Genomic DNA, 12,061 nt, shown 5'->3' on the forward strand with positions numbered 1-12,061 from the left:
ACAGGAGCTCCTAGGTCCGTTCTAGTCCCCACACATCCCCGCCCCCTCAGAAATAAACCAGCATCCTCTGGCAGAGCTTAGTCTCAAAATGAGATGCGCAGACTGATGAGACAGAGGAGATGCAGACAGAGGGAGGCGGTGGGAGGAGGGGAGCAACGGAGGAAGAAGTAATGGTTTGGATGCTAGTTGAAAAAGCCTTAATGATCCTAAAAATTATTGGGCAATAATTTCTACTTTGGAATTCATTTTGCTGTTCCAAAGAATGATAAAGCACCTTAATTATCACTTTAAATAACCACACAGCTCCATCTAAACAGCATGAAATAGCACCCACGTATGAGCAAACCCGTTTCCTGCCATTGCTGTCTTTACAGCTTGAGAAATCCTTAAGGAAGCAACAGGATGAAAAATTGATAGAAGCATCATCTAGCCTGGGCCCTCACGATTCTAGGCCACTCAGGCCTGGGAGAGATGCTTGCAGGGCACCCTTGAACGCCTTGGTATCCTCAGATCTTCAGCGTGGACAGTCAGAAAAAAGTCAGTGTTTTCATTCTCTTGATATTGGTTTAGGGTGGGGAGGGTAGCATTTCAGGATATTTAAAAGTGATTTTTAAAAGTGATTTCTAGACTTGAACTAAAAGAAGAGAGAGGGGAGAACAGAGAGAACTATTGGTGTAAGAGAAACACATTGATTGGTTGCCTCTGCACATGCTGTGACAACCCTTCCGTCCACAGGCCGACTCTATCCACTGAGACAAACCGGCTAGGGCTTTAAAAGTTTGAATCTACAGGGATTTCAACCTATCCAAGGTGTTCTGCCTGTTGGAATTTCAGGATACTGTGAGACCAAAACCTGTCCAACATACGCTCGTCCTTACACTGATACAAGTTAAAAGTAAGCCAGCTCAATCAAGCAAGGCCCTAGTTCTTTTTACTTCCCATTGGCCAGGATAAGCTCCTGTTGCTAGCTTCATGGAGCTGCAGGAAAAGAGGGGGGTCCTTAGTTCAAACTTCTAGAGTGGGTTTCCAAGAGAAGGGGATAAAAGCTAAACTATATCTTAAAAACCTCTTTCCTGCTTGTCTATTTAGAGAATTTTTGGTCTCTTTGGTTCATGAATTAACGATGCTTTATATGATGGGTAGAGAGCCATTCACTCTTTCTCAACAGACCTCACCAGCCCCTCAGAGAAGCTTTCTGGTTAGTCCGAGAAATGGAGTGCAGAGAGAAAACCCCATCTCCCCACTGCCTTGCAGAGTGGGGGTAGAGTGTGCAGCAGGTGCTGGTTGAATAAATCAGATAGCTTCCAGAGGGGTGCTCATTGTCCAGGCCTTGGCTTCCAGCTGGACTGGGGAATGGCGGCAAATCCCAGATTTCAACCCAGTCCTGAAGCTGGCACGATTGCACCACTACCAAGCCCTCTGCTTGCCAGCTGTTCCTACGAAGGAGGCAGTTCCTGCAGACACAATGACAACTCCCTTCAATGTCAGTGTGTTGCAATTAACTAAGGAATCTAATTTTCACAAAAGACCGACTTATCAGTGATTGTATCCGCTTACCTGGGGCACCAATCTACTTGGCAACCTAACATTATAGAGCCTCTTTTTAATGATGCTCATGAAAATGGGTACTTTGAAGGAAAGGAACCATGTCCTGCCATATTTACTTTCTCCCCAGTACAAAAAAAAAGCCTTTGAAAAAGATTGGTGAGCTTCATAGAGGGATACATTTCTTATTTATCGAAAGCTTAAAAGAAGAAATAATTTGGATCAAATGACCTTTTGTCTTTCTAGACTTGAACTAAAAATAGAGTTATATCCAAGGTATCTCTCATGAGCATGCACACTCAATTTTCTTTCTATTCACGGCCGTCCTTGGTCATTCCCCATAGCGATAGCTAAGAGCAGGTTTTTGAATGTTTAAAAGGACCAGAGGGTGGCAGAGCTGAGTCATTTATTTAGGCTGCTCTTGGAACAAATGAGATACATTATAAACTAATAGGTGGGAAGTTACTGGTATTAATCTGTCTGCTTAATTGCTATCTCCTAAATTTGGCTCCCAGGAATAGCTGCAGTTTTGGGGGTGGGTGAAATCAACTCCTCTGTGCCAGTATAAACTCTCCCTTCATGCATAGATACTGGTCTATGCATATGTAGGGTGTGAAAACCAGTGAACCACTCATTACACCTAAGTCAGTTTCCCCCTCACAGTGGCACTTGGCAGGTGTAGTGCTAAGCCATGGTATCCTCTAAACCATAAATTCAAAAAGTATTGTCCTATTTGTTGGAGCCACCTAAAAAGTATTTGGCCTAAATCCTCTAGTTTGATTTTCTATAATGATGAAGTCCATGAAGTTTATTGCTAAATCCTTACTGACATTATACACGAATGAGAATGACTTCTTGAGCATGCACCCTGTAGGCACGATACCAGTTTTGACTTTATAATGGCTGATATTTACCCCACCACGGTTCCCCTTTGGTAAAGCAGAGCAAGAGAAAAAATGAAACTGCCAATTTTTCAAAGGAGGGCAACAAGAATTGTGTGGGTCCACGTACGTGTGTACATATATGTGCGTGTCCACTGGGGAGGTTCAGAAGTCAGGGTTACATTAAACTGTTTGCGGTGTGAATGTCCCGAAGACCAGCTCAAGCACAGTTAGAGCGAGGAGGGAGCTAGAGGCACCCACGCCACTCTCCCCGCGTGCATGTAGAGAAAGTGAAGCTTAGTCATTTACCCCAAGTCCCCCAGCAGGTTAGAGGCAGGCCTAGAATTCAGGTTCCCTTCCCTGCTGTAAGGCATCCACTCACATTTGTTTTTCATGAGGGATCCCATGTTTGGAATAATCCAAGAGGAGATTCCAGTGACATCCCCGCTCTGTGTCCTAAGGAGATCACTCTGTTGTCTGTTGGATACTGTGCTAGACCCGGCAGCTCCCAGTGGGCCCGCAAGTTGAATATGGGCAGAAGGTCAAGGGCCCAGCCGGGCTTGGGCAAATGGCCCGGGGGTTTCTGTCTCAGAGATTCCGGACGCTTCATTCAGGGGCCCAGTTTGAAATCTGCGGGTTTTGCGGTTTGGGTGGAGGCAGAATGTCTCAACAATTGGCACTGTCTCTCGTCCCCCGCGGGGCCTGGCGCCTTCGTTGCCTGACTCACCCAGACTTCAGGCTTTCCGAATTCAGACCAGCAGTGAGTAAAGTAGGGAGAAGGGCCTCTTTAATTTTTTCATTAAAAAGTAATTTTTCTTTTAAATAAAGTGCTAAGTGAAAGGGGCTAGTAGCCTCTTCGAAGACTCACGAATGGAGCTTCCCCCTTAAATAAAGTGAACATCGTGCTGGCCAAAGGCGGATATGCTGGTCTTGAACTGGTAGTGTTCCAATCCCTCTACTTAACTTTTCTTCCATAGACACAAGTTTATGGTGGGAAAGGATGGTCTTGGATGAGAGACCCCCCCACTTGGCTCCCCTCTGTCAGTGCTTCTTAGAAAAAGATTCCAGGTTTTGCCCACATCATCCGGGGCCAGAACACAGTTCAGCTCTCTGGTTTGCACAGCCCCGAGAAGGGGAGGCATGACTCACTGGCCTTGGAAGCCCCTGTAAACAGCTCTGTCCTTAAGCCCCAGAGCCAAATCCCTTTTTGGCTGCATAGTGCATCTCCTTTACCTAAGTCCTTCTAGATCCTTATCTTGGCCTCTGTAGGCATCAGCGATTGTGCCTCAAGGAACAGGAGAAGAGTCCCTATGGGAAGGTGCTTTAGGGAGGGGTTAGGCTACCAGCGTCTCATCTGGGTCCTGCCCCAGGTTGGGGACACTAAAGACACAAGTGAAATCCCAAGCCACAGTACAAACTGATTGTCAGCTCTGTCTTACCATCGACTGACTGAGCCAAAGCCAAGACACTAAAGTGCAAAGAAAGGAGTGGAACCCGGTATCCTGGTTACTGACCAGAGCGGGGAGAAGGCCACAGCCGTGGTGCCAGTGCTTCAGGCCTGGTGGGGTTGGCAGAGAGGGGCAGAGGCTGCCGGAGACAGCCCCTCTTTCCTCTGCAGTCCCCCTTGCAGGCTGCCATCTGGGAGCAGCTGGGCCCTTCTGCTGGATCTCCCTCCCCTTACAATCCATGTTCTAGTCTCTCCTTTCTTTCTGGGGTGCCCTCCCTATCCAAGGTTAGGTCTGGCACATCAGAGTTAGAAGGAAAGAGAAATAGTTGTCCAACTTTCCTAAATGTTAAAGCTAAACAAAGCACCGAAAAAGAAAAAAAAAAAAGACTTATAAAAATATAATGGGGTTCCCCCCCCCCCAAGCTCTCACATTATTTGTGGTACATGAAATGTCAAAATATAATGAACAGACTTTCTACACATTCCCATTTCTTCCCACCCGTATATATCTAAGCTGTAGCAGCTTCAGTACCCGCCTCTCCCTCTTAAAACTTCACTCTGCAGAACCACCTATAATAAATTCATTCATTCCACCGACCCCACCTTCCCAAATATATAGCCATTTGCAATTCCAAAGAGACTTTCCAAAAAAATAGACATTTGAAAAAGTGCATCTGTTTACACTCAAGTCTATGCACATTATTTCTTGAGATTATTACTTTTTTTTTTAACCATAAAAAAGATTGCATATTGGCAATATAATGAGAAGACCATGGTGGCGTTTCTGGGCGGCGGTGGACGGCAAGGGAGTGCGTGCTGGAGCACAGAAGCGAGAGGGAGCAGAAGGGGGCAGGCGCGACCCTTAGCCTGAGACGTGAGGACTGCGCAGGGTTATCTGCATTCTCCATCCTTGCGCCTCTGAAATGTCCCACCTCTTTAGTCACTCCCTTCTGCGCTCCAGCTCTTCCCACGCGCACTGCCACGCTCTGGCCGCACAGCCCTGTGGAAGCAGAGGCGGAAGCTTTGGCATGTGTCCACCTGGGTGGGCGTGAAGATAGGCGTGGCGTTTGGAGGGGTGTGATGCGGCCACACACCAGAGCAAGCTTATTTGTGACTGTTTCCACTCTGGGAAAAAAGTGTCCATCACTTCCGTGACTTTAACAATTTAAGCAGTTACTAGGCTGATAGGTTAAGAAACATCGTTTGTTCTTGTGGGTTTGCATTAATAGTAAGCATGAATATATATCATATATTACATTGCTTTCCTTCTGCTCTGGGGCAGGCTGCACTCTCCTTCCAAACTGGAAAACTGTACAGCCCGTGCCCCCCCCCCCCCCAAAAAAAACCCCTCCCTTCCTCCCCACCCCTCAGTTCCTATGTTAGAAACCCCCTCCCCCCAGCTCCCCGTGGTTAAATAGAGAGTGCCACATTGTAAGACTCATGCATCGCTGCCTCTTGCTATCGCACGCTGTGCAGAGAGAGTGGGATCGTGTGTGCGTGCCCCGCCCGCTCCCGCCCCTTGCTCGCCTCAGATGCCTGTGCTGGTCCTACCACCCGCTCCCAGCCTCCCCCGGCCCAGACCCGTCACTGGTTGTGGACGTCCTCCCTGCGGACGATCTTGTAGATGATCCAGTAGAACATGTTGAAGATGAGGAAAGCCATGGGGAAGCCGATGCGCGATATTTTGTCGATCTTCTTGGCCCTCTGGATGAAGAGTTTTCGCATCTCCTCCGGGGTCTTGGACGGCGCCGGAGCTGGGTTGGTGGTGTTGTTGTTGTTGGCGCCCTTGACCGAGATGCCATCCTTGGCCTGTAGACAGGCTGGGCCCATCCCGTAGGCAGAGAAGTTGAAGCGGCCCTCTCCCGCCTCATCCTCCTGGAATAGATTCAACATGGGGCTCTACTTAAAATAAGACAGGGGCTGGGCACCCTCCCTGCAAGGCACTCCCCGGGGCCAGGCCATGCCTCTGGCCCTCCCGGCCTCCCTGCCTCCCTGCACCACTCCAGGATTCTGAGGCTTTCTGGCTGGCTGGGGAGTTATGCCTTAAAGAGGGGCGCCGCTCGCGTGCCTTAAACAGATGCAAACCAGGGGATAGAAACGAGGCATAGGATCCTGAGACCCGAGTTCGCCTGTCAGCTCTATTACCTTCTAACTGTAGGACCTTAGGCAAGTCACTTTCTTCTGTGAGTCTCAGGGTTTATTTTATTGCATTTTTACCTACAAGTGAGGGTAAGAGTCATCTCACTACCTCAAAGGTTCTTTTGCCCATCAGAGGTCAGAGATGAGTACACACTCAGGATGCTGCTTTATTGGAAATCCAGGGGACAATTTGGAGAGATCCCCTGCTTTGCTTCTGTTGCCTCCTTGCCCTCCTCCCCCACCCCCACCCCCAGTTAATATCTTCTTGTGTGTGGGTGGGGGCGAGGGGGCGAATTGTCCAGGAGGGAGCGAGTGCTGCGGGCCTCACCTGTGTTTCTTAAGCCGGGAAGCCACAGCTTCTTCCTACGTCCATGTCCCCATACCCCTGGCAGTTGTGGCCTCAGACATAGCTCTAGGCCTGTATCAGGTTTTCATTCAAGGCCCTTCATTATTTGGCTCCCACTTACCTTTACAGCAGTGGTTCTCAACCTTCCTAATGCCGCGACCCTTAATACAGTTCCTCATGTTGTGGTGACCCCCAATTTCATTGTTACAAATTGAACATAATTAAAACATAGTGATTAATCACAAAAACAATATGTCATTATATATGTGTTTTCCGATGGTCTTAGGCGACCCCTGTGAAAGGGTTGTTCGACCCCCAAAGGGGTCCCGACCCACAGGTTGAGAACCTCTGCTTTACAGGCTTTTCTCTCCCAGTGCACACCTGCCAGCATTGTGGCGCTTCCTGAGTGATCCCTTTGCACCCCACCTCCCTTAGGCTCACATTAACACGCCTGCTGCCCTATCCTTCTCATCTCTCCCTCCCTGAGCTAAGTCATCTTGCCTGGATCAGAATCATAGAGGCTTCATTGTCTGCTCTCGTCGTGTGTAGCTTTGTGTTCTTTCCATGTGAGCTCTGAGGGAGGACCCTGCCTGCCTCTCCAGTCTCATCTGTGCCGTTGTCTCTCTGGCATCCTGTGCTCCACTCACCCTGAAATGTTTCCATGGGGTCGGAAATGCCACACTCGCTCTCTAACTCCGGGCCCCTAGTCCATCTGTCCTCTCTGCCTGGGGCACACTCCTACCTCCAGTCCTGCTTCCAACTCCTTCTCTTCCACTGAATTCTTACTCAGAAGACTTTGAGCTCAGAAATAGGCTAGGAGTCCCTGCATGTTGTCCATAAGGTCCCTGTACACTGCCCCCCCCCCTTCCTTGAAGCTCTTAACACATTGTATTCCTCAGTTGATGTCTACCTCTCTCATTATACTGTAAGCTCTGTGAACTCAGAGTAAAGTCTATCACATTCATTGACCCCTCAACACTGAATGGACATACGAACAGGGCAAGATCACTTAGCTCAGAAACGGAGAGATGAGAAGGATGAGGGCAGCAGGCATGTTGGTAGTGAGCCTAAGGCAGGGAGTTGGGGACGCACGGGGGCAACAGAGAAAGTGCATTAATAATAAATGAGAAGATGGCAGCGTAGGTAAAGTCCGGTACTCGCTGCCTCCCACAACCACATCAAAATGACAACTAAATTACAGAACAACTGTCATTCAGAATGACCTGAAAGCTGGCTGAATGGAAGTCCTACAACTAGAAAAGTAGAAAAGAAAGCACACTGAGACTGGTAGGAGGGGCAGAGGCGTGGAAGGGGCTGGTCCAGCATCCGCGTGTACCATTTTTTTTAAAACCGCAGAGGCCACCGTGAGGAACAAGGAGTCCCAGCCCCACACCAGACTCCCCCCCACCGAGGGTCCCAGAGCTGGGAAGAGAGGTCCCTGTAACTTCAGACTGTAAAAACCAGTGGGGATTGTGGCCGAGGACACGGAGGTTGCCTGAGACCCAGGTTTTTCTCTTAAAGGGTGAGGCATGAACTTACTCAGACTCGCTTCCTCTGAGCTCCAGTGCCAGGAGGCATTGGGAGATCTAGACACATAAAGGGAGGAACTGGATTGTCTGGCTTTGGGGTAAGAATTTGGGGGTGGCTCACAGGGGTCATTGTTCCTATGCCGAGACTTTCTCTGCCCCAGGGCTGACTGGCAACCATATCTGAGCCCCATCAACCTGGAACACACTGTTTGCTCTGCCCTGGTGATTCCCTGAGACCCCGCCCCATCCAATTTGTAGCCCCACCCAAGCTGTATGCAGCAACTTTTCCATATGAATGGCTCAGGCTTCAGACTTTGCTAATATCTCTCAAGCTGCATTTGGTGTCAGTGTGCCCCAAACTTATCAATAAAAGGCCCAAGACCTGGCACCAGCACCAGCCTGCTTTGCTTCACAGCTAGGCCTCACATGGGCACTTCCAAACCTGATACAAATAGGAGGAATCTGCAGATCTCTCTGTAGCTCCTGCTGGGTGGCCTCAGTCAGTGGCTGACTTTGCACCTCCTGGGAGGCTCCAGAGCCAGTGCACCTGGTAGACAGCTTCAGACCATAGCAGATTACAACTCTACAAATCTACAAGCAACACTCAAGGGGCAGACTCAGCACCAAAGCCCCACTGAAGCAATCCTGCTCCATAGGGGTGTCTCCTGCACAGCAGCTCTCCCACTGTAGTCACAGCTAGTCCTCACAGCCAATTGGCTTGGAGGTCAAATCCAGTGACACCCACAGCAATCAAATGTGAAGATGAGGCTGGAGAGAAGAGTGGGTTCTCTGATCCTCCTGGGGAAGTAGCTATGGACCAGGTGTGGGGCCAGTTTGCTCCCACAGGCTCTCCAGTGGCATTTGGTGGTTGGTGGCTTTTCAGAGATGGCCTGCCAAATATTCAATCCCTTAGTGAGAGAATCCTCTCAGGGGAGGATCTTTCCTGATGCCCCTTTCTTGGAAGTAGGAAGCAGAAGCCTGGAATGTGGACATTCTACTCTGAGATCTCACCTTCTGTGGTACAGTTCCCCTCTGGAACCATGCCCACTGAAATAGTGCAGCCTTGCAGGAAACACTAATAAGCATCTCGCAGCCTGCCATGCTTTGGGTTTTTAGCTAGTCATTATCTTGGTGCCATCAGCATTTGCTCCATCAGTTCTGTCTTTGGGTGCAATCTGATCATTTCTGCAGTGTTATCACAGTTGAAAGAGTGACTGCCTATAGACCCAACTGGGGCCTTATTTATGGGAGAGGAAGCCAGGACTTCTATGACTTTAATTCCTGTTTCATGCCTGCCTTTCCCACTGAGAAGGATGGTCCAGCAAAACAAGTATCACAAGACAAGGCTGCCACCAGCTGTCCCTCCTCCCTCAGGCAGTGACCCAAAGACCTACCTTGTGGTGTCTTCGCTTCCTCCTGAACCGGAGCAGCTCTTTGTGCTGCCGAGACACGAAGTTGACAGCAGCATACTCAAGCAAGGCGGAGAACACAAAGAGCAGGCACACCGCCATCCAAATGTCAATGGCTTTCACGTAGGACACCTGAGGCGGGGTGGGGGAAGAACACAAGAGGAGGGAGGAATATTGAGCATGGTGGAATGTTTTCTGCTGCTCAGTAACTCCTCTCATCCCCCTCTGCTGTCCTCTCCTCAGCTGGGATATTAGGGTAGAGGCTACAGAAAACAAAGAAAAACACATCAAGAAGACTGGGCAGAATATTGGCCACAACAGAACACGGGCCTGGAAAAGTACTGGCGAGAGGAGGATGGTGGGCCCAGGATTAGTATTCAGTGGAACAGAATGCTGTGTTTAGTCTCAGGGTGAAGGAACGGGATGCCACACCTAATGTCAAAATGGAGCATGCCAGGAAATTGTGGAGTAAGAACTTCAAAAACTCGCTCTTCCATCAAAGCCACAAGAGAACCAGCAAAAATGGTCACAATAGCCCTGACTGGTTTGGCTCAGTGGATAGAGTGTTGGCCTGCAGACATAAGGGTTCCAGGTTCGATTCCAGTCAAGGGCATGTACCTGGGTTGCGGGGACATCCCCAGTAGGGAGTGTGCAGGAAGCAGCTGAATGGATGTTTCTCTCTCATCGATGTTTCTTTTTTCTTTCTTTCTTTCTTTCTTTCTTTCTTTCTTTCTTTCTTTCTTGCTTTCTTTCTTTCTTTTTTTTTTTTTAGGGAATCAAAATGTTTATTTTCATTCTTACAAATTCTATAGAAATGAACCCAAATGAAACAGATATGTACATATACATATGTACAAAATTTTACTTCTGAAAAAGAATATATAAAAGTAGATGGTTGAAAATAAAATAAAATGAAACAAACAAATAAACGTAAACAGATTTAAAACCAGTACTATGAAACTGATTTTCTCCAAATAAAGTAAGAGTAATTTTAAATTGGTGGTTGTGGCTGGTTTTCCAGGTTATTTACATATTTTATTGTAGTCATCTATATCATCAATGTTTCTAACTCTCTATCCCTCTCTTCCTCCCTCTCTGTAAAAAATCAATAAAATATATATTTTTTAAAAAAGGTCACAATAAACTTTTTTCAGAACTCTGGTAATTAGCCATTAGACAACTGAATCTCAGTGAGAACAGCAAGCTTTTAGTATTTTAAAAAGCAGCTTCATTGAGATATAATTCACATACTGCACAATGCACACATTTAAAGTGTTCACTTCCATGATTTTTTTATACATTCACAGATAATGTGCAACCATCAGCACAGTCCATTTCAGAACTTTCATCAACTCAAAATAAAAACCTAGTAACTTTTAGCTGCCATCTCTCTACTCTCTATTGCCCCAATTCCCCTACCCCTGGTCCTAAGCAACTAGTAATTTATTCTCTGTCTCTATAGATTTCCCTGTTCTGGACATTTCATATGAATGGAATAATATGTGAACTTTTACAACTAATTTCTTTCACTTAGCATAACATTTTCAAGGTTTATCCATATTTTAACATGTACTAGTATTTCATTTAAAATATATGTATATATATTGATTTCAAAGAGGAAGGGAGAGGGAGAGAGAGAAACATTAATGATGAGAGAGAATCATTGATCATCTGCCTTCTGCTCCACACTGGGGATCAAGCCTGGAACCTGGGCATGTGCCCTGAAGGGAATTGAACTGTGACCCCCTGGTTCATAGGTCGACGCTCAACCACTAAGCCATGCTGGCAGGGCAGTATTTCATTTTTAATGGCCAAGTAATATTCCATTGTATGAATATACCACAATTTGTTGATCCATTCATTAGTTGATGGGCATTTGGGTTGTGTCTACCTTTTGACTATTACGAATAATACTGCTAGAAAAATCTGTACAAATTTTTGTGTGGACATATGTTTTAATTTCCCTTGGGGCTTTGTGGTGTTTTAAATTGCCCCATTCCTATCCCCTTCCCTCAGCTCCATGCCAGCCTTGAAAACCAATGTCCTGGCACCCACTGATGGGGCAGAACAGAGTGGGAGCTTGTGCAAAGCTCCATCTCCAGAGGACTGTCATATTGGACCTAACGTGGGGGTCTCTGAAAATTGCTGGCCCAGTGTGACAGCCTCTCCCTGGGGGCGTTTGATGAAAACAGTGACAACTGTTGAGCATCAGGTAACCATCCAGGCAAACAATAGGTTGATCAAAAAGCAAACAGGAAAGCTAGGGGTGAGATGTCCATAGGGGGCTTGAAATTACGGTGTTATTCCTAATTTAATAATAATTATTCAATTAATGTTAATTTTTTAGATGTCATACTATCATTATGATCCCTATTCTTTATTGTCCTGATGTGGGTAGCTTTCAAATACTTGAGCAAAAACTGCATCTATCTACCCACTTCCCATGCCCACCTACCTATCTATATATAGAGGGACAGAGATGAAGGGAATGAGGCAAAATGCTAACAATTGGAATGCAGGTAAAGGGTGTTATAGTGCTCACTGTGTGTTATTTCAGTGTTTCTGTATCAAAACAGAATGTTAAGTGTGGCATTAATTGGACATTGTGCAGCACATTGCATTTAAAATGAGGCTGAGGGAGCAGAGGGTGGGGTCTGGCATTGGGAGCAGCGCAGAATGTTGCATCTAGTGTTGGATGGATAAAGCAGAATGTGTCTGCAATGATAGCAGGGAATGTAGGCGGAGGCAGTGCCTAGCCTTAGAAG

General features: G+C 47.1%; 1 protein-coding gene across 2 annotated transcripts in view; it reads right to left on the minus strand.

Annotated features, from left to right (window-relative positions):
- Positions 1 to 5,457: 5,457 nt before the first annotated feature.
- The window catches only part of GLRA1 (glycine receptor alpha 1), a 63,658-nt gene continuing 57,054 nt past the window's right edge, over positions 5,458 to 12,061 (minus strand). The window contains exons 8-9 of one of the 2 annotated variants that reach the window (XM_059698976.1): positions 9,282 to 9,428; positions 5,458 to 5,748 (exon numbers count right to left, since the gene is read on the minus strand). In XM_059698976.1, coding sequence (XP_059554959.1) covers positions 5,458 to 5,748; positions 9,282 to 9,428 — 438 coding nt within the window. Of the gene's footprint in view, positions 5,773 to 9,281; positions 9,429 to 12,061 lie in introns of both variants that reach the window. The other variant, XM_059698975.1, reaches the window with a different exon arrangement.

The sequence above is a fragment of the Myotis daubentonii genome, chromosome 5, assembly GCF_963259705.1.
Source record: "Myotis daubentonii chromosome 5, mMyoDau2.1, whole genome shotgun sequence".
Lineage (NCBI taxonomy): Eukaryota > Metazoa > Chordata > Mammalia > Chiroptera > Vespertilionidae > Myotis > Myotis daubentonii.